Genomic DNA, 21468 nt, shown 5'->3' on the forward strand with positions numbered 1-21468 from the left:
TTTTTGGCCCCACTCCTCCTTATTCAAAGACCTTGCCTGTACATCTCATCCTTTAAGTTGAGGAACCATTATTCATTCCCATATAAATTTATTAGAGGCCTATGTGCTATTATGCCAATATTGTCCTTTTGCTTTCTTTTTCTCTTTCTGGCATTCTCCTGACATGTTTTTGGAAGGCAATCATATACTCTTAGCTGTTTCAGTGACTGTAAAAGCAAATGCTATTACCATCTTTCTTTGTACAATGCTCTCCATTCCACTGATTATCCTAGTAGCCTTATTCTTCACTTTTTCAGTTTGAGGGGGTTTTAGGGTTTTGGGTTTGTTTTTTTTTTTTTTTTTTTTTTTCCTGTTGGTTTGTTTGTTGTTTTTTTGTTTGTTTGTTTGTTTTGTGTGTGTGTGTGTTTGGTTTTTTGAGCATGCATAAGCAGAATTATGCTGTGGTCTCATTAGTGTCTTGTACAATATTTCGCTATTTCCCTTTTGGATATTTCAGGATGCATAAACAGTTTAAATGCAGGCAGGTCATTTTTCTCCATGTTGTCTTATATGCTACCATATGGCATGCCTCATTCTTAATAATTTGTTTATAAAATGTATGCTGAGAATGCTAATTCAGTGGTTAAACCATTTGCATGGTCTCCACTGAATCTAGAAATTAGTTGAAAACCTTTCTCAAACCAGGTAATTAAGATCTCTATGAACTTGGTTTGCTTCAAGAATTCTGAAGGCAACTAAAAATTTAAATGCTTGATTGCTGAATAGCAGATATGCTGTGCAGATAGTTCTGGACACTGATCCTTTTTACATGTATATAAAATTTGCCTTTATGTAACTTATTGTGGAGAACAGTGTACTGTATTGTACTTAGAGTGAAGAGAATGCATTGCAAGGCTTCTTGCAATTGATATTCTCAATGTAATAAATTGAATTTCTGCATTTTAGGAATTGTTTTAAGCTGTTTCTTTGAAATAAGTTTTTAAAATAATATTTTGCAAGGCAGATAACATGCCAAGTTCAAGTAATAGTATTTGCAGCCAGAAGTTCAACCAGCTCATTTTTGCATCTTGAGTGAATATCTACCCAGACCAGATATGAAAATTCAGAGTCAGTTCCCTGGACAACTTAAACTTATACCGGATGTTATCTTACTTTAAGTTATCTTGGTGGTTCCTAACAAAAATGATAAGGTACAAGTGAGGAGAAGGTTAAAGATGTAGGCATGATGATTTGGGGTAAAGATATAAGTGGGACCTTCTACTGAGACTCCAGCCCTTGGAACTTCAGCCGTTACTGCTGTCCTGTCTCTGCTGTCCAAGAATAAGCATCCAAAACGCCTCTCACTGGCACCACCAGTGCTTGGCACGCCCTGGAATTGGTACTGGGGTAGTGCAGAGGTGTTAAGCATTGCTACAGCTCAGCTCTTACCACTCAAGCACTACCCCAAAAGGATCCGGTTGTCCTAGTTTCCATGTTTTGGAAACACAGCAGACTGCTGATGCAGATAGCCAGATCTCTTACCTTCTGCTATTTTCCACTGGGTGGTTGTGCTTATCAGCAGTGGTGAGGAAGGAGAACAGTGTAAACTGTCTGCATTTCTGCGATCAAAAATGGCCTACGGTGTCGATGCTGGAAGGCAATCAAGCAAGTCTGGAGCTGAATGCAGTCAACAGGAACCGCATTTGAGAACTCCTTTTCCATTCATCATCCCAAAACGTGGAAGCGAGAGTACTGGAGTTAAAAGGAAGTCAAAACTCTTAGAAATAGTTAATGTCAGGGTTTGGTATTGACACAAGTGGTCTGAATGAATGATTATTTGAGGACTCCTGAAATTTCAGGGGCCCTTGCAGGCCTGCTCTTTCTCTTGTCTTAGTTCAGCTCTGTGCAGTAACTGCCTGTACAAAAACAAGGTGCTGTGGCACACAGCAGCTGGGCAGCTTGTCAGGAGCACAGGCAACCATCGCCTATCGCATTTGTTACAATAGCCACAGATACTGATATGGGCTGTGTGCTGTGTTAAGTCAAGGTGAGCTATTCACAGCCCAACAGTATGAACAAGAATCATTTTAAGCATGGAATCTCCTCAGATGCATTTTGCTGCTGCATGCTGCTGGATTTGGTAGACACGCCTCGCTGTGTGCATCTGCAGGGAAGATGGTTTTACTGCTAACAATCAATCTGTAGAACATTTACAGCAGGAAAATACTTGGCTCTAATAGTGCTTTACAGGTTATGGGGTAGCTTATTAGCAACTTTGACATTGGAAATTAAATCAGTTACTTAAAAGCTGTTATTCATGATTTAAAATTTGCACTTCTAGGGAATTAGTAATAATCATGTACAGTTCATGTTCCCTAATGACTTACCATTTTACCTTCTCAATTGTCTCTAAATTATTATAGAATTAGATTAAAAATTATAAATAACTACCTTAAAGTTACAGCTTTTAGTTAAATCCTAAAATAGCCTTTTTTTAATTATAATTCTCTAGTATTTTAACTTATCCTTTTGGGCTAGGCTACAGGCTTTGACTATTTAGTTAAAAAAAGATATTTAAGATTTTTACTTTGGATAATGATTATGCCTCAATGCATTAATAGGTACTTTTTCAAAATAAGATGCAATGTTTTCCCGTAAGAAAGGCCCTCACTGAACTAACTGATAACTATTAAACAGATTAATTATTTTGTCTGTTTTAATAGAGATTCCCCAGAAGCGAACAGGATGCTTTATATATCCCTTGTAATTCCAAAATAGAGAAGAGGTTGAGACCTACTAATTGCAGAGAGAATGTTTCTGTTCTGTTTACTGCTCCAAAAGTTATTCAGATTTGTACAAAAACATCATAAGATCACCACGTGGTGACTGTTTTCCTGGTCCTGTTCTGCTTTTCATCATTCTTTGTCTGGGAGTTTTTCTAGCAAAAAGTCATCTGGAATCACTTCACTTGCTCTTCCATCATAGTCTTGAGGAAAGGCATGTGTAGACCCCATTTCAGGACACAAATTTTATAGTTGTTATCAATTACTGCTGCATTACCCCAAGATAACTGATCAAGTGTCTTGTCTATGTGGCTGTGGATGACAGTGACACCTTAATTATGCTCCTGAGCAGTTAACACAAAACTGAGTCCCTGACCAGCACTGGTCAGAAAAATATATGAATCCTCAGAGAGTAGTTTGTTTTCCTCAAGTCCTTAGCATACTTGAAAGAAATTACATGTGCTGTCTAAACATATTCTATCCTGACAACTTGTATGGCTCTTTTCTTCACCTCTCTAAATCTCACATCGTGTTTCTTGTAATATGTTTCATCTCTCCCTATGTTAGTCCTTATTAACCCAATCTATTTTTTCTTTGGTATGGCTCCCCTCCCATTTCTTCCAGTTCTGTGCCTTAAAGCCTTCAGCCTTTTACGAGCTGCCATCCCGGCTCTTCGGTGAGGTGGGAGTGTCGGGGGTCCCAGCTGCCGGATCTGCAGGGGGGCTGAGCTGAGGGAAGGCCTGGGGGCTGGTGGGACCCTGTGAGCAGGGCAGGAGCTGCCAGGCAGCACAGGAACTGCTCCCGAACATTTACCAGCCCCGAGAAATGACTTTTGACCACAAAGGACTCTGTTTACAAGCTCTACTATGGATTAGGCTTTTTTCTTATTTCTGTATTTGTCAGAACATTTCATGCTGAAATACAGTAAACTGTTTCAGCACTATGAAATGCATGGCAAAGAGCAGTAATTTAAGACCATTACCCATACCCAGTGTTTGGTTGCACACTATCGCATCTGCTCGAACAGAACTGGAACAGAAATAGTAGGATGTGCCCTTATTATAAGGGGAGTTTACAAGTGATTTCAGTTACCTGAGTGTATTGGACTTGATTGATTGTATTTTGGCATAGCCACACTGTGATACCAGCCACCTGTGTTTGTATACAGCTGTGCCACTGTTTTCCAGTTACTGCTGCATGCTGTAATACAGAGTAGGTTTGCTCTTTCACAGTAAAATGTGTAACTCTTCCTCGGAGGTGTTTCCTAACCTCATCCAAGAAAGAGAGGAAACTAGTCATGTTTCAAATATGAAAATCTCTTGCTTGAATAATAAAACCTATTCATTGTGTTGCTTTAGGCATAAATCTGGCTAAATGGCTGGAAAATGTTAGCGAAGTGTTTAGTCTCAAGCTTGTAAGTGCCGTCAGGGGACTGCAGAGATAAGGCTATGGCTGTGTGGATGCGCCTGGGCCAGCAGCCGCTGGGAAGAGCGGTGCTGCCGGGGCGGACGGTGGGGCCAGGATGGCTGAGGGCTGCCGGGGCGGCATCGCTGCCCTCCCCGCGGTGAGGAGTACCTGGAGGTGCCGGGGGAGCTGCCGGCTGCCCCCCAGCTTCTCCCTGGGAGCTGTGGTTGGGGTTTGCTGTCTGCTTTAGCAATAAACATGGAGTTAATTGAGGGGGAAGTTAAGCCTCGGGGGTGTCTCCGTCCACAGAACAAGTTCAGTAACTTAATTATTAATGCTTCAGTGTCGATACTGAAGCATTGTTGCTGGTCACCTCCAGCCTGAGCCTGTGCAAACACTGCAAAACCTGTCAGCTCGACGGGCCAAGGCCCTTCCGCTGGAGCCACAGGCAAGTTCTGGAGGAAAGAGGAACGTCAAGGTTTTGTGTGGTGCACTCAGGTCATTGTCAGTTATGACAGCTCTGACCTGCCCTGCTCCGGGGTGTCAGAAATGGGTGCTTGCCGTGCACGGACCATTGCTGGCTCAGTGGAGGAGACCTGCTCTTGCCTTTCCCAAGGTGTGCTCTTCCTGCAGAGGGAGGATAAAACCCACACTGTTCATCTTGGGCTGCCTGCCACTGGGGCATTGCAAAGATAAATGAAAATATTATGCTTTGGATTCAGAACCAACTGTCTGCCCAGGGTCGGTGCTCAGGTTACAGGGCTGAGTGTTGGGCCATGTCCCTCTGTTTTGACAGATGCTGTTTATATAATGCACCGTTTCCCTTTTCTAAGCTGTGGTCCAAGTGTAAAAAGCCAGCTGTGTTTTCCTGGAGGAGTCACTGCATTTTAGTATTAGAGTAGTAAATATAATAACATTTGTTTAAACAGGAACATGCTCCACTGAATTGAGAATTTTAATTTTTCTTTTTAGCTGTTGCATGCTAGCCACAAAAGTTGTAACCTTTTCCAAGGAACTTGCAATCTGTGGAGAGAAAGGGAAGTGCTCTTGATTAAGGGAAGTCAAAACGAGATTAGCTCATGGAACACTTTTATGTTAGACCCTTTACAGGAATGAATTCCGGTTGTGCTTTTGAATTTGCAAACTTGAATTTGTTTAAAAATGTGTAATTTAATGAGACTAGTAAATACTGGGTAAAGTAAATACTAGTAAATACTAGTAAAGTACTGGGAAATACTTAGTCCTGGGTCCACTGCATCCAGGAGAAAATACTTAGTAGCTTTTTTTTTTTTTTTTTTTACATTTCATAAAAGCTCATGAGCGCTTGGACTTTGAGACACATATAAAACTAAGAAACTCAAAACTTCTTTGTAAACTGTATTTAAGAGCGGAGAATCGCATAATGAAGAAAAGACATGGTGGGCTTAAGACGAGAATTGCATAATGAAGAAAAGACATGGTGGGTAAGCCCTAGCATCTTGTATCTGAATGCAAACATACATTTAAATTGCAGTTCTTAGTGCATGCTATAATATAAACTTCAGAATAAAACAGCTTTTTGCATTGTCAGATTAGTGAATGAAAGGAAAATAACTTCAAATAGCTTTAAAAATGTTGATCAGCATAAATGTAGCAACTCATTGACTGCTGCATCACTGTAATGATACAAGCTTTCTGTACGGCCAAAGTGGGTTTAGCTTTCCTTTGTCTGAGATGCCCTTTCTGTCTGTGTGACCCCCATCTACATCTTAAAGAGGTTAGTCATTCAAATTTTACTCAGCTGTGAAGTAAGACGAGGAACATCAGGACATGGCTACAGTTAAGGAGTGTTTGGTTCGTGCACCCCCCCCCAGCCCCCTATGCTCATCTTCTTGTCAGGCCTGATTGCTTGCAAACTAAAGGGCTCTACCTCTTTCTTGACCGAAGAGGCTTTACAGCAAAGGAGGCTAGGGTAAAATGCTGCTTTGTTACATTTCAGCAGTTGCACTGGCTCTGCAAACCTCTGCTTTTATTGGTATAATAGCAATTTTTCTTAATGCATCACGGGGAGAAGGGCATTTGGGCCGTGTGGCTGCTGCAGTCCGCAGGGCAGCTGTGCAGGACACCTGGGAGCAGGCTGGTGCAATCAGCCCCTGCAAACAAACCCCCCTTCTGCCGGCGGACTTCCCAGCATCCAGACTTGCAGCTGTTTTAAATTTTAGCATCATGATTGCCTTCAGCCTCTTGTGAATTTGTGTCAGCTGGGAGATGGGCCCTACCCCGCCTTTAGGAAGGTGTAGAGCAGTGCTATCCCTTCAGGCCAGGTGAGGATTTTAGGCCGCAGCCTGACCCACCGTGAGGGGCTGCCTTCGCCACCGCGGTTGCGCTTGCAGTAACGATGGCAGCTGTGTGCTTAATTAGGCCCCTGTGGGTTAATTGGCTCCTCTCATTTGTACCCGAAGCCGGTAGGAAAAGGTTTTTCTTCTTCTTTCCTAAGCAATGTGGTTTTTCTTCTGCATTAGAATAAGATAAATGTTTTATTGATGTTTCTGGGATATACTACTTGGAGATTACCTCTCCAGAAGGTAATGGTTTTCATCTTTTTAATGGGAGAGTTTGTGTGCTTTTGCAAAGGTATTGTGCTGGGTTTGAAGAATAGGTGTCGTAGCTGGGATCTGTGTGGCAGTACATGCAGCAGAACTACTTCTCAACTGAAGGTAAAACATTAAAATAAGTCCTTCTTATGTTTAAGTCTAAATATTTGTTAAGATTGTATGAAAACATGGCTGCTTTGGTTAGCTTAGTCCGGTTCTGGCATAAGTGAAGTAAGTCCCTGTAAACTTGAAATAAAGTGGTTAGATAGGAGTTTCTGGTGATTTAATTGGTTTATTTGAACTGCTGTAAATTTGCTATAAATTTGTGTGTAGTGTAACAAGTTTTTCAAAAGGAGCATTTTCAACCCCCACAGTTTCAAGGTTGCCTTGTAGCTATAGGACTTGTTTGTCTCACATGTCTTGGGTCTCTTGACCCACGTCTTCTGATCTTTCACTGTAGCTGCTGTAGAAATCCTTTGCTGATGTACGTTAACTTCCAGGGCCTTATCTTTTTCTTCCATAGGGTGAATGCTTTGTAGTATGTACTGAATTGTATGTAAAAGAAGGTGTTAACTCATACTTGCCATTTTTAATGCCAATGGCTTACTTAACTCTTTTCAAGATGATCTTGTGTATATGATTGCAGGGGTGTCTGGTCTTAAAAATTCCAGATGTTTTTTTTTAGGGGGTTTGGGGCTTTTTTTTTTTTTTTGCAATTGTTTTGGCATTTGTGTGTTTATGGGGGGCGCATATGCTCTTTGCTAGCACTGAAGTGTTCTCATTGTTGCCAAAAATGCTCTTTTAAAAAATAATAAAACATCTCTGAAATAAAATAAAATTTAATGTAGAGGCTATAAAGCAGCCTTTATAGATATGATGTACAACCTGGCTGCCTCCTGCTGAAGGCTATGGCAGGCATGCCCAGGCAGCAAAGTCATGTTTGTGAAACAAATGGGGAGTTTCTCCTGGGCAAAGCAGTGGTGTGCATTTGCAGACCATGATGAATGTGGAGGATACAGGAGGTGAAGCTGTGCAGAGCTTGGAAACGAGTAAACAGGCGCAGTGGTGGCTTTTTCCCAGGGGAGCCTGAGCTCTTGCACGGATTTGCTGCAGCCTTAAGTGTCTTTGTTGCAAGCCACGGGAAGGATGAACATATTGCAGGGATAGTTTGAAGAAAAAATAAAAACCTTTGAGGCTACTTGGTGCTCAGGTACAGTCTGGAGAAGAGCTTAGGCTACTCTCAGCATGCGAGTTGCATGCGTTCCTGGGCTGTGCAGTTACTGGGGAGCCACTGCGATGGTGCGCTGGCCTGCAAACACAGTCTGCATAGAGTAGTTGTTGGGGTTTTCTGCATTTGTTTGCTTTTAAAATCTTGTCAAAGTGACTTTTTGGCTGCTGGGGTACGTTCTACGTAATGAAAAGGAGCCGCTTCTCGCTCCAAGTACGCATGCCTGTAGGTGGAGTTATCCCCCGTGTGCCCAGTGCTGAATAAACATACCTACTTTATAACCTTACCGGTTGTAAAGTTGTGATTCTGTGCCTCAGGATCTTGTCAAATTCTTCTTGGGATATTTGAATGCTGTGAAATTTCTGAGAAAGTGTATAGGAAAACCTATTGGATTTACCTGGATTTGTGGATTTATTCGTTAGTTGCTTGGATTTCATGTTTTGGAATCATTTTAGGAGTGATTTGTTTTTCAGATTGAGAGGTCTTCAGCACTGAGCTATAATGTACACAGACATGAATAGTTCAATGTTTCATTAGATTCTGCTAGTGCTGTAAGTGTTAAAAGACTTCAGCCAAATGCATCATTTACAGCTGTGCTTGCTGAGTCTCAGGGTACTTTGTTGCTGCAGTTGATGGTGTGTTGCACTTCAGTTCTCTATTTTAATAGTTAGTTGGAGAGGTGGAGTGTTGTTAGTAATCTTCTTTGAATTTAATATAAACAACTGGATACTGTCTAAATATTTAAAAGAAAACTTTTAATGTCGACATTGATGGTTAGCAAGAGTCTTTGAATTTAATAACCCCCCAGAATCAGAAGAGGCCTGATTAGTATGCTCATGTGACAGCAATTAAAAATGTCAAATACTTTTCTGTCAGTATAATAAGGTTCTGTTGGATCTCACTGGACTTCTGCCTCCAAACAGAATTACATTAACTTTAAGATACCCGCTTAATCTGGAGAAGCTAGATAAGATTAGTAATATTGGAAGCAAATTTCCACTAAATATGAAGTTTCTTCTGTGCCAGATCTAGGTCAGGAAAGATGTTTGAAACTGGTGCTTCGGTTTGTGTTCACTTTCAGCTTGCTTTCAATCCTGTGAAATGAATCTCTATACCTTGCATTGAAGTGGGCTTCTTAACAGGAATCCTCCATGTGGTAACAGCCCTGGGGTTTGGGGGTTTTGTTCAATTGTCATTTGGGGGGGAGGTGGTGTTTTGTTTTTGTGGACTGTATTGTGGGGGTTTTTGGTGTTTTGTTTTTGTTTGTTTGTGGTTTGTGTTTGGTTGATTTATTTGTTTTTGTTTGGTTGGGTTTTTTTGTTGTTGTTCTGTTTGGTTTTTTGTTTTTTTTTTTTTTTTTTTTTCTTCTGGGAGGTGCTACTAATAGTCCTGAGTAACTATATACTGGTTTTGCCAAACACTTTCTTACAGAATTTTTTTATATAGAAGTGCTTTTTATTATTAGTCATTAGAAGCCTAAGTATTCTTTATATTGCACGGTATGCATTCTAGTAGATCAGAAACAGTGTATTTATTGGCTTGGTATTTTTAAATCAATGTTGGGGTTCCCAGTGTTTTGAATTCCTTGTTCATCACACCTCCTGAGGAGTAGGCAGAGTATCTGTCTGAGACTATATCAGCACTCCCTGCATGGCATGCAACTTGATTGCTTTTTAGTATTTCATTATGAAAATAAACTAATACTCCAAAGTTATTTTTCAGCAATCAACTGCATCCATTTCCTGTTCAAAAGCTGAATGTGGTATCAAGAAGCCACAAAAATGCTGATGCTAGGAATTACTTACAGTGCTGGAAATATTAGAAACATTCAAGTTCTTTACTGTTATGAATAGTGTTACAGAAATGGTTACACTTTAGGCCGTACTTGCAAATTACTGCAGGAATACACCCACAAATGTTGTTTTTCTCTATTCCAAAGCCCAAGGCCCATCTTGGGGACTGGTGTCAAAATGCAAATGTCTGATGTGTTGGGGAAGCTCATGGAGACATGCCAAAACCTCAAAGCATACCCAGTTATCTCTGCCCTTCCACGGGCAAGCATGGAAGGAAGAATTTGAAAGCAACTATTGCCAATACTTGCATGCTCACTGGTCTGGAAACTTCCTTGATTGCATGCACTAACATTTTAGGATAAAGTCTTTCTGCATTTTTTTTTTTTGTTTGTTTTTTTTTTTTTTTAAGTATCTTGCTGTCCACACAGCTTTTTTTGATGACTGCATAGAACTGTTGGACAAAACTGTGCTTCCATGCAGTGCAGACTTTTCTGATTAGCTGGGAAGCTGGGGTTGCCATGATAAAATTATATACATTGCAGATTTAAGAGAGAAGGTGTGTCTGCATGTCCACAGAAGAATTACAGATTTCTCTCCAAAAGATGTACTAATGTATCTCTTGTCAGCTGACTAGTCAGCTGAATTTTGCTACATGAGTTATTTGTTAAAAGCAAGCTGTTTCTTGGGAATTATTAACTTGATAAATCAGGTTTCTGCTAACATAACTAAAGATATCTTACTGGCATTGAGTTACCGCTTGTCATACTGTGGCGTGCTATAATGGCAGTGAAGTGCCTGGAAAGCAATTTTGTTGTTTACTTCTATGACTGTGTAAATAGTTGATTTATTGTAATGACTGGATGGGACATAATTGGAAGTGAGTTTTCAAGGATGTAATATGCATATTAATTATGAGTGTGAACTGGCCATCAGGAAGACTCTTGTCTGCTTGATCCTAATGCTGGTAAACATCATTATATTTTCTAATGAGCCATGATGACTGAAAGTAGTACTGTTCTGCTCTGAGAATCTGTTGTGGCTGTCTGGTTACCAAAACAATTTCCCTGGAGAGTTTTCAACAGATTAAAAATACCTATAGGACCTTCAGAGCTCCTGCACTTGCAAGATCTAACTTTTTTTTTAGGGCTTATAGCCCTGAAAAAGGAGGTAGCACTGGGGCAGTGCATTAGGAAAGCTGAATTGCCCTTGCAGCTCTGTGCTTGTCTAGTCCCTGGGTGGCCTTGAGGAAATGGCTTTGCTTCTGTAAAGTAGGGCATGAAAAAGGTAGTGGTTGCAACCAAAGGTCCTGGAGTGTTGAAATGTCAACGGAATCTTGCTACAGGAAACCCTGCAGTGTGCTGCAGCCAGCTAATGTTTCTGTGCTTTCCTGTTAAAATGATATATATGTGGGAGGAAAAAACATTAATTTAAACTCTTGGGACACACAAAGTGTTTTGACATAGTGGAACTGTTAATCACTTTCATTGAGAGAATGAAAACATGCTGTAGCAGAGACACTGTATCAAATCCATAAAATACTATCACAAAGCACATTAGAAGTGGCAGCATATTGTTGGTTTAGTGTTGCTTTTGCCTTCATTGGAAGAGATTTAAATAATTCATGATGTAGCTTTATAAGTCAGGAATTAACCAGTTGGCTCATTGCAACTATGTTACCTTCCAGAGTTGATTCACCTCCTTCAGCCCCTGGTTGTGGCTTGATCAGTTTGCAAGTGAAAAATAACCATGGAAAAAGTGAAGCCTGATTGAAGCAAATGTTTGGTGTGGTTTTTTTTTTTTTTTTTTTTTTTTTTATTATTAATGCAAGCACATCCAGTCAAACACGGAATATCCTGCTTTATGGTACAGCTTTATATTTAGCATTTCAGCTCAGAATAGCAAAACACGGTATTTAAGGAATGTATCAAACTGAGGGAGGAAAAATGAAAAGGAACCAATGTGGATACTGCATTGATTTCAAGTATATACTAGGACTGATTGACCAGTGAAGTGCACATTCATGTGAAAGCTTTTTTATACATTTACAGAAAGTGTTCTAAAATTGCATTTCAAATATATATTTTTTTTTTCTTAAATTTTAAGCATCCCTTTTAAATTTCAATTACATAAACAAAGCTGATAGACAATCCCTCTTATAGTGTCTGACAACGTTACTAGCTAGAACATCTCTGAAAGTGCAAAACACTGTAATAATACAGTATAAATAGTCTTACTCTAATCCATGGCTGAAGGTCAGTACTTCAGCACAGGAAAAATAGCAGCAGATAATAAGAATTATCCCTTCCCCTTTTCTGGGCTGTTCTTGTTAACAGTATACTACTTCCTTCTTCATGGCATAACTTGCCTTTTTTTCCACCCCCTCTTTGATGTAAATGCTATGGGAGTAGCAAAATGTTGATTTATCTCCCTTTCTTATCCCAACTTACTGTTCTAATTTTAAATATTTGTCAAAGGGGGAGTGGAACAGGGAAAGAGGGAAGGCTCTTTGATTTTTCATCGTACTACAGGGCCAATACACCAAATAATTTCTACAAAAAGATTGCAGAAGCCTCATGAAACAGTGGCACGGCTTCTGGTTGTAGGCACTCAGCAAGAAGAGTCTACTGGACTGGAATAAACCAGACCCTCGGTGCAGCAAATCTTGCCCCTTATTCAACAGAAGGCAGAATAAGATAAAAACCTATCTACTTCAAGTTGATAATTTTTTAAGAAGCTTGTGCAAGGGTCCTCTATGAGGGACGCTGTAACCACTGTAAACTCCAGAGGGCAGTGTAAAAAAAAAAAAGAAAAAAAAAAAAGGTGTCTAATTATCCGGCTCAAGTCATTATTTTTACAGACCTTGAGCCTTAAAAGAACAATTACCAGAAAGGATGGTAGATATTCATAGGTAACAATTTGTTCATTAGACAAAATAGTTTTTAATATGGGCCTAATTTTTTCTCTCAATTCAGAAATGAGGTGAGCAAGTAAATCCTGAACTAGATATTTTTTCCTGGAAACGAATACCTTGAATCTTAACATAGGCTCCTTGCATGCTCATTTGGATAGCCAAATTAGTATAAACTCAACTCTAAAAGGAGAAATTAGAAATGGTAAGCATCAGTGGGTTAACAGATCACCTCTACTTTTGGTCCTGACCTTCGTTCAAAGGTTTGACCAATTTCTTACGGTGTCTTCCCTTAATTTCAGTGGGTTCTAGCCTAGACGTTTAATCACGGCTTGCAAAATACTCAAAAAACTTATACCATAAATTGGTCTTTGCTTTAATTGTCTGTAAGTGCAGACCAGCATTTTCAGAGGAACTAAGGGAATGAAATTACCAGTTCAGTGGTGAATGAATTCTTCTTAAGCTTCTTTGGAAACTTTAGCCTTAACTTCAAATTGGACATCTGAGTTTACTTCCCTCTCCCTAGCTCATGCACGGGTTTTATTTTCTAAAATCTGTTTTCAAAAAAACATATTGAGCCTGTTTTGAAGAGATAATCTAGGTTAGACATCCTTCCCCCCCAAAAAATCCCTGATTTTTAAAAAGGAAAACACAAACTATTCTGACAGCCAGAATTTAAAGGATAGTTCCCAAAAGTATTTAAACTTAGACATGTGTGCATCTTCACACATGCACGCACACATACTCACACACAAACGTACATCCCCCAGCAGTTACCCCATCTTATCTCTTTAAATCATGTAACAAAAATATGTTTGCTGCACCATCAGTGTTACAGGCAGGTATACTCTACTTCATGTGCCATATTCTCCATTTTATTTAAAAAGTACATTGTAGCTGGTTTTGAGACATCCATATTTTTATTTTCTTTACTTCCAGTCCAGCATAATAGAAGGTACACTAAACAGTATCAGTACCTTGTAAGGCACTATTTTCTGATGTAGGAGAGGAACATGCTTACTGCAGATGTCTAAGGCCTTGACTCTACAAACACTTACTAGCTCGTGCGAATGGTATCGCTGATTTGAAGGAGACCCTTCACTTCAAAGCTGGAGACATGTTGAGTGTTCTGTAGGATACTGGTCCAATGGAGTATTTAACCTGAACACCAGCTTTAGTTAGGATGTGTGTTTTAATTTTTATTTACTTTGGTGGAAGTAGTAAAAAATAAAAATTTGGATGTTGATAGAATAAGATCTCCCCAGGGATACCATCTCCCATGATACATTTCATCTCTGAGAACAGGGCCCTGCCCTTATATTTAAAATAAAAACCCAAAACCCTCCACTTAAGTGCCTTAAGGTTGACATGTGAAATATTTACCACATTTTATTTCATAAAAGTTACTGTATATACAAAACAGACCTCAGCCAGTGAGGCCTTTCTTAGCTCAGTCCAAATCTTTCAGGTTGTAAAACCACCTTCGTTCCATGTGCTTCAAAGTCTGCAGATCAGATCCAAAAATCTCAGGCTCTATTAAGCAGAGTTGTCCTAGAAGAAGAGTTAATAAAATAAAATTATCTTTTCTATCATGACAAAAAGCCTTACAGTTTTGGTAAAGGTTAGCAATAGATCTATCTTGCATCATTAGCTGGAAGCCTTTCTTTGAGGCATAGGTTTTCAGCTGCTATAAGCTGGAATATGTCTGTGTTTATGTCTTCCAGTAAAGATGCTGACTTTAAACGAAATGAAAATTTAACTTTTGTAACATTACTTCAGAGCCTTGTATTCAGGCAAGTGACATGTTCCTCCGTCATCCTGAACTATTGCTTGCTGAACAGCATCAGATTGAATGCAAGGTACATTGTACAGGTGTCATAACTGAAAAGTTTATGTGGACTTCTTAAGAAACACTGGGATCACTAGGAAACAGTGTCTCATCTAGGACAATACAGTCATAATGTAGCTCCACTGCAGCTCAGGACATATAGGCTTCTTTATTCATTCTTTACCTAGTACAGATATGTCAAATCTAAATGTTAAACATGATTTACAAAGGTCTAAATCTTTCTGCCTTGGCCCCCAGTAGTAGAAGAAATCTCATCTGAGGTAACTGATCTCATCATGTATGTGGAAGAGGTGCTTCCCTCTGAGGGAGGAGTCATTGAGATTTTCTCCCTTAAGAGTAGGCTTAAAATCAGCGTATTCATGTAAAATTTCATCCCTTTAAGTTTCACAGGTGTGTAGGTACGATAACAATTTCTATTTATTTGTTCTCTGGAGAAAAGCATGTCTGAAAACTGCTACAAATGTAGATTCTTTTACTGTATTTGACAGCGTAAACAAAGCATCTTCTCTCTCATACTCCCAGCAGTGATCTTGCAGCCTGAACTGATCTGGCTGGAAAAGCTGTATTAAAATCCAAGCCCTATTGATTTTTTTTTTTTTTCAGATTTGAATTTTGAAGAAAAAATAATTATATTTGGGCCAAAATGGTGTTAAGCTGGGTATTTAAACAGGAGGGAGGAAGCTGATGATCACGTGCCTGTGTAAGTCTGCAAAAAGGCTTATGTTCTGAGGAAGCTTTATACCTGAGTGTTTTCCAGCTGTCTTTTTCCATGTGGTTTTCCGGACCTTCACTCTCAAAAGATGCAATGAACAGAGCTAGTAAATAAAATAAGAACAATTAAATACATGGGTTCTTTAACTGAAAAAAAAAAAACCCTAGAAGTTACAAGATCGCATGTGTAACTTGGCAGACTTCACAATGAAGTTTATTGTCATCAGAAGGCAATACGGAAGTGATAAAACATACTTTGCAAATATTTTTTGCATTTTAATTTTTTAATCTGCGTATTCTGTCTGTATTTCAACAAGTAGGGAGTTGTTGTAGGAAATACAATGTTCAATAAAGGATTTTACCTTCTTCACTATAAATGGGTGCTGTGAGTAGATAGCTCTGGATCTTCTTGTCTTTTTCAAAAGGACATTCAACCTGCTTCCATGTCAGGAAATCATGGATTTGTCTTGAAATTTCCCAGAATTTCTGCATGAGGTAATTAAAAGAATATTATTAAAATAGTATTTGTTTTCTTTCACATATTAGTTCGTTTGTTTAGATTTCAGAGCCTCTCAGTCTTGTTCTTATGCTGCTTCTCTTATTATCCATTACTTGGTGGTCTTCCTTGTTATCCTCTCTACTTACCGCTCTCTTTGTCTTCCCCTCTTGCTCCTAGTTCTTCACTTGTTTTTAGCCTCTCAAGTTTAGAATAGCTTATCCCTGTTAAGCACCTGGTCTCTTGCATTTAATTCTTTTCATCAGCAGCCTTTTCTTCATATATAAGAAAGTGCTATTGACCTGTTTTCTGCATCATGTTTCTAAATTAGCCTGGTCAGCAAATGGTTTATTTACTTTTTACATTTCCAATCTTCAACTTAAATGTGACATACATGATTTTTTTTTATAAGGCACTCATTAAATTTAAGAAATAATCAAAATAACATAGAGAAACTATAGATACCCTTTCCTTCCTAGGATCTTAAGAAACACGTAATTACTTAGGGTTTGTCTTGTATATTCTGTGTGCCCCTCTCCCCTTACCCAGCCTTAATAATGTCAAAAAAACTTCAAAAGTACTTTTGACAGTCTGTGGTCTTTTGGACATGGATGATTATTAGGCAGGGAGAGAGAATCCAGAACCTGTAGAAACTCTGTTGAAGACCTGCTAATTACCATTTGCTAATTACCTATTACATAGGTTGTGTGTAGTGTTTATAGCTAGCTAACCTAATGAGGTTAAATGAGCGAACGCTGATGATTTAAGGTGAAGTTCTATCAAAATTTGACCAGATATGATGGCTTGCTGCCACAGAAAAGCTTACTTCCTATACTTACTGCCTTCTGCTTCCCCCAGTCCCTTTTGAACATAAGGGCTGAGGAGTGGCAAATTTTTGTCTGCCATCATACATGGTACACTAAAATTCTTACACTTCTTGATTTGAAGTTCTTTCCTTTATTTTAAATGTTGTGTGAGTACAACATTCCTTGAAGGAATTTCCCTTTCCAATTAGCTAGCATTAGACTACTTCTGTATTATTTAAGCTTTAATACTGTATGTTTGGCTTCTGAAATTCCTATTTTCTTCTCAATCTTTTCATGCATCAGTTCTTTTAACAAATTCATATTATGCCAATCAGTTCTGCTTATGTGAATTATATTTTACAGTGCTTCTGTCCCATTTCATGTAAAACTAAAATAATCTCTCAGTACATTTTAAAACTAATCTTTTTACTCAAGGCTATTATATTTCAACAGTTCTACAGATTCTCTTCTGTAGATGCAATTGTGAATCTGCTGCATATGTAATATAAACATGGCAATTGCAAGCGCTAGGTTTCACAGATGTTTGGTGACATCATTTTCCTTAAATAACAATTTGTCTTTACGTCTAGATCAGAGTAATACTGAAGGAATTGGTAATATAATGAGCCAGAAGTTCAAAACTGGCAATGTTTGTAATGCACAGAGTTTAACTAGTATTACAGTTTCCATAATAGCAAAGACCTACCTTAAAGTTTATCTGTCCATTGGGCAAGCGGTTTGTATGTATTTTGTGCAGGAAGTAGATATCTTTAATAAACAGGTTGAAAACTGGGATGACTATCTTCTCTCGATTGCTGTTGGCAGTCTGAGATCGCTGTGCTGCTCCTTGCAGGGCTGTGCGGTAATTACAGAAGTTGCTGGATGGATCCATGTGATGCTGTTTTTATAGTGGAGGGGAAAAGGCAGTCAAGTAATACATGTTTCCTGAGAATAAAAAGCTTTGATCTAACCGTCAAAGAGTTCTTTATGAATTTGTTAGGCCCCTTTTTAAACTTTCAAGATAGAGTACCTTACACTGATCAGGTCTGGATTCAGGTTTTTCTAACTTCTATCTTGTTTGAAAGGAGGGTTCTATACTGGATTTACATTTATGCTTTGGTTCAGTGGTTAATGGAAGGCTGAAAGGAAATGATAAATGACTATAGGGAATCCCCAAAATTCTAACTTGCTGTCACCAATCTTTTCGATGACTATTTCAAGTTATGTTTTCATTCAGATGTCCACTAGATGGAGTACTCTAATTAGTTTTAAAGGTAGCAAAATAGCAATCAGTTAAGTGACAACTACCTTGATGTTAAATTGAAAATAAATATGCTAGGAGGAAATAACCTGAAGAAAACTTGCATCCACTTTTCTTTGCAGGTAAGTAGAGATTTTGTAATTCAAGAAATGATCTCCCTAATGTTTATACGCTGGTGACTACTGACAGAGGTGCCTCTGATCTCTGATTTAGTAATTCCACAGCAGCGGTTTGGATGACACTATTTGGTGGAATTCTGCATAAAGTCTAAACTTTATACTTACCTCTAAAACATCAAATTTGGCTGTTTTGACCTTAGACCAAGTTTTCTTTAGCCGTGCCACAGGACTTAAGTTCATGCCAGCTGAATGGAGAGAGAAGAGACAAAGTTGAAAAAATGTAAGGCTAATGTAACTCTGTGTATATGTATCTGCACCACACATTCTGAAAGGCAGTTCAGATTGACAGACAAAAGTTGTAGCTAACGCTCATCCACCCACCCATTAATCTGTCACTGCTACATACTGTCCCGGTAGAAGTGTGCATGCTGATGCAGTCAGCCAATTTAGGGCAAGTATGAACATGTCTTGCCAGTCAGGTTGTAGAATGGAGTGCCTTTTGTCATCTGTGCTAAGGATACTCACAGATAATAGCCATCATTGAGTTGAAGTTTCCAATATTGAAGCATTCTCTTGCCACATCAATGAAAAATTCCACCATTCTTGTGCGCTGCTTTTTCTTTACAACCTGAAAAAAAAAAAAAAACAAACCAAAACAATAACTGTTAAGATGGCAGAGATAGCCTGAATTCTGGATGGGATGTTCAGCCAAAGGAATTATAACAGGTTGATTGAATAGATATTTCAAGACTTTATCCAGCTAAATCTTATGATGATATAGGCCTGAGGGTATTTTGTTAAGATTAATTTTTAATAAAATAGCAGAAGTATTTGGGGCTACTATCAATTATTTGCCTAGTTGTGGGGGAGTGTAAATTTCTGTTTATGTATAAAGTTCAATGTCTTAGAGAATCCTGTATAAACAAGCTAGACACTTTCAGCAATTTCCTGTTACTGGAAATGGGAGCTAAACTGAAGCTACTATCAGGAAGAATACATGCGAAAAATTTAAACCTCTGAAGAAGAGGGGGAAAGGAGTGGACTGACCTAGGAACAAGAGCATGTAACCTGAACGTGAGGGAGAACAATTGTCATGTCCAAATTCTTTCATTTTACTGTGTATACTCTTAAATGACCTCTTAAAAGCAGGTAGTGATGATGATCAAATATATGTATTCACACTCATGCAAACATGCAAAGAATCAAGGAAGTAATGTTGAATGTCTGCTTTGCGGATTATTTTATAAATGGCCAAGCAAAATTAATATATAGCACTGTCTCCAAACTTTGTTTCCAAAAGCCATCAGTCTTTCTTTCTCTCTCCTTCTCATTTTTTTTTTTTTTTTAGCTAGTATTTTTGCCTAGCCTATATTGCCTTCATTCATCAAAATCTCTCCCATGTTTAGATCTAGAAGTTCAGCCTGGTTTATACAGAAATCGTTCCTGAGCAGTGACTGCAGACTGCTTCACCAGTGAATTATTTTTCTTTTTTAAAAAAAACCCTCTCTTACCTAAATACTTCAGTTTGTGCCGTATCAAAAGAAAATGGTTCAGTAGTCAGTTGCTTGGCTTAGCCCTTGGTATGCTAAAACCTTTTGTTTGACTGGCTTACTAAATATATTAGCCATACCCTCCAGCTCTGGAAGATGTCTTAGTGTGTTTTTGTAATAAGTTTCTGCGAGATCAGGATGTCCTAAGAGCTTAGGATCAATATATTGGACTTCATGAAACTGTAGTAGGCATCTGGATTTCCACAGAAGGGCTACTGACCAAGCAGGAATAGAGAGAAAATGTTACATTTGCTAGAAATGGGACACATGAATAGGAATCGAAAAACACAGAATACCTGGTTTAAAACCAACCAACCAAAACAAAACAAACAAAAAACCAACAAACAAACCCACAAGATTCTGGATCAGTATACCTTCCATTTCTTTGCTTATTATATGATAGAAGTTACTTTAACCTGTAATAAGGCTGTGGTTCCGCTTTTTTTTTTTCCAAACCTTTACAGAAGTTCACTTTCTTACCAGACTTCTGAATGAAGTTTATTCCTGATCTTGCTACAGCAGAAATGAACAGATGATAGTGCTAATAATAACTAAATGCAGTGGAAGGGACAGCTGTTTATTGGTAAATCTGCATTTAAAGATGGGTATCTTTAAGACTTTATGGATGTATTAAAAAAAAAAAAAAAAAATTCAAGTGCTCCAAACCCCATAGAAGTTCCATTTTACTGCATGACTAATGCTACTATGGAAGCTACACAAAACTAGAGAATAAATGCAAAGCCAAGCATAGCCATGAACTCATAATCATGTAAGCATGGAAAGAATTTAATGCTTGAGTAATGCCATTATCTTTAATTGCACTGCTAATGTTTAAATCTCTATTAGACCACTGCCTGCCTTTTGTCCTGAAGGCCAGGATCACTTTGCTCTTGTTTTCTACAAATACCTACCCGACAAATCTCTGTAGCTACCAGCATGCTGAGACAATTGAACCAATTGTCATAGGCCTCCAAATTGTAGGTTTTGGTCACATCGCCTCTGCACTGCAAGAGAACAGGCCACATGTTAATCCTATCCTGTATCATGATAAAGTCAACATACCAAAGGATAAACTTCCTTTTCGTGTCCTGATAAATCTTGTTGGATATTTTTTCAGGCATGAGCTTAATGAAGGTTAGAAAATATCAGCCTTTCTTGCACAGGGTATACTCGAATTATGTAGGTTCTTTACCCTGGTAATTCTTGGTTTCTTTTTCCCTCTGTACCCCATCTTGTACCTTGTGATTATCCAGGGAGTCCATGTGGCTGACAATGTGCATCAGATCCTCTGGGTAAATGTTGCTCACCCTTTCCTGTGTTTGGAGAGATGAGACATTGTTACTGTACAGACAAACAGGGAGTTCAGTGAAAAACGCATCAATGAAGTTAGGAGAATGTTTTGGTAACCTTCATCTTCCTGCAGTATAGATGTGTGAGGTGGTTATTATCTGTGTACCTAATTGGTCTTGTTCATGACTTGGTATTTTTTTTTTTATTTAAAACATTGGAGGCTTTCAGTGAAGCCATAGCAAAATTAGTATTCTTGAGACTATTTAGTAAATGGAAAGTTAAATAGATCACACAAATTAGTGTCTCACCAGTTCAATATAGGTCAGCTGCTGTGCCAAGATCAGAGGGTCACAGCACACACTCAGGATGTCCTTTTGAGTTGACTGTGGCTTGGTTTTGAGGATGGTGCCTTTGTCGGTAACAGGTTGCCGGAATTTCTCTCTGATTTCCTGGTACTGGCTCCGTGCAGAGAGGGCCATCAGGAGATTCTGTGTCATCTGGCTAATGATCTTTTTCACTGTTCCATTTTCCTAAGCAAAAGGCAGAAAAAATGACTGCTAAAAACCTTTAGCTCTTGCAGACACATATCATCAAAGAATTTCTGACTGGGAAAAATAAATGCCTATTATCCATTTTCTTTCATCTTATCTGAGCTGGTAGTCCTGTGACAAATGAACTTGTCCTAACTGCCCACAAAACTTCATAACGACATGGTTAT

At 38.7% G+C, this 21468-nt stretch overlaps 1 protein-coding gene across 4 annotated transcripts in view; it reads right to left on the reverse strand.

Moving 5' to 3' along the window:
- Positions 1 to 11546: 11546 nt before the first annotated feature.
- The window catches only part of RASGEF1A (RasGEF domain family member 1A), a 174889-nt gene continuing 164967 nt past the window's right edge, over positions 11547 to 21468 (reverse strand). For all 4 annotated transcript variants that reach the window (XM_032981980.2, XM_032981978.2, XM_032981977.2 and 1 more), the window contains 9 exons: positions 21059 to 21280; positions 20699 to 20773; positions 20372 to 20464; positions 18436 to 18538; positions 18076 to 18155; positions 17237 to 17428; positions 15591 to 15714; positions 15260 to 15332; positions 11547 to 14219 (listed from right to left, as the gene is read on the reverse strand). In XM_032981980.2, coding sequence (XP_032837871.1) covers positions 14195 to 14219; positions 15260 to 15332; positions 15591 to 15714; positions 17237 to 17428; positions 18076 to 18155; positions 18436 to 18538; positions 20372 to 20464; positions 20699 to 20773; positions 21059 to 21280 — 987 coding nt within the window. In that variant the 3' untranslated portion in view covers positions 11547 to 14194. The remainder of the gene's footprint in view (positions 14220 to 15259; positions 15333 to 15590; positions 15715 to 17236; positions 17429 to 18075; positions 18156 to 18435; positions 18539 to 20371; positions 20465 to 20698; positions 20774 to 21058; positions 21281 to 21468) is intronic.

The sequence above is a fragment of the Tyto alba genome, unplaced genomic scaffold, assembly GCF_018691265.1.
Source record: "Tyto alba isolate M040663 unplaced genomic scaffold, T.alba_DEE_v4.0 Super-Scaffold_1, whole genome shotgun sequence".
Taxonomy (NCBI): Eukaryota; Metazoa; Chordata; class Aves; order Strigiformes; family Tytonidae; genus Tyto; species Tyto alba.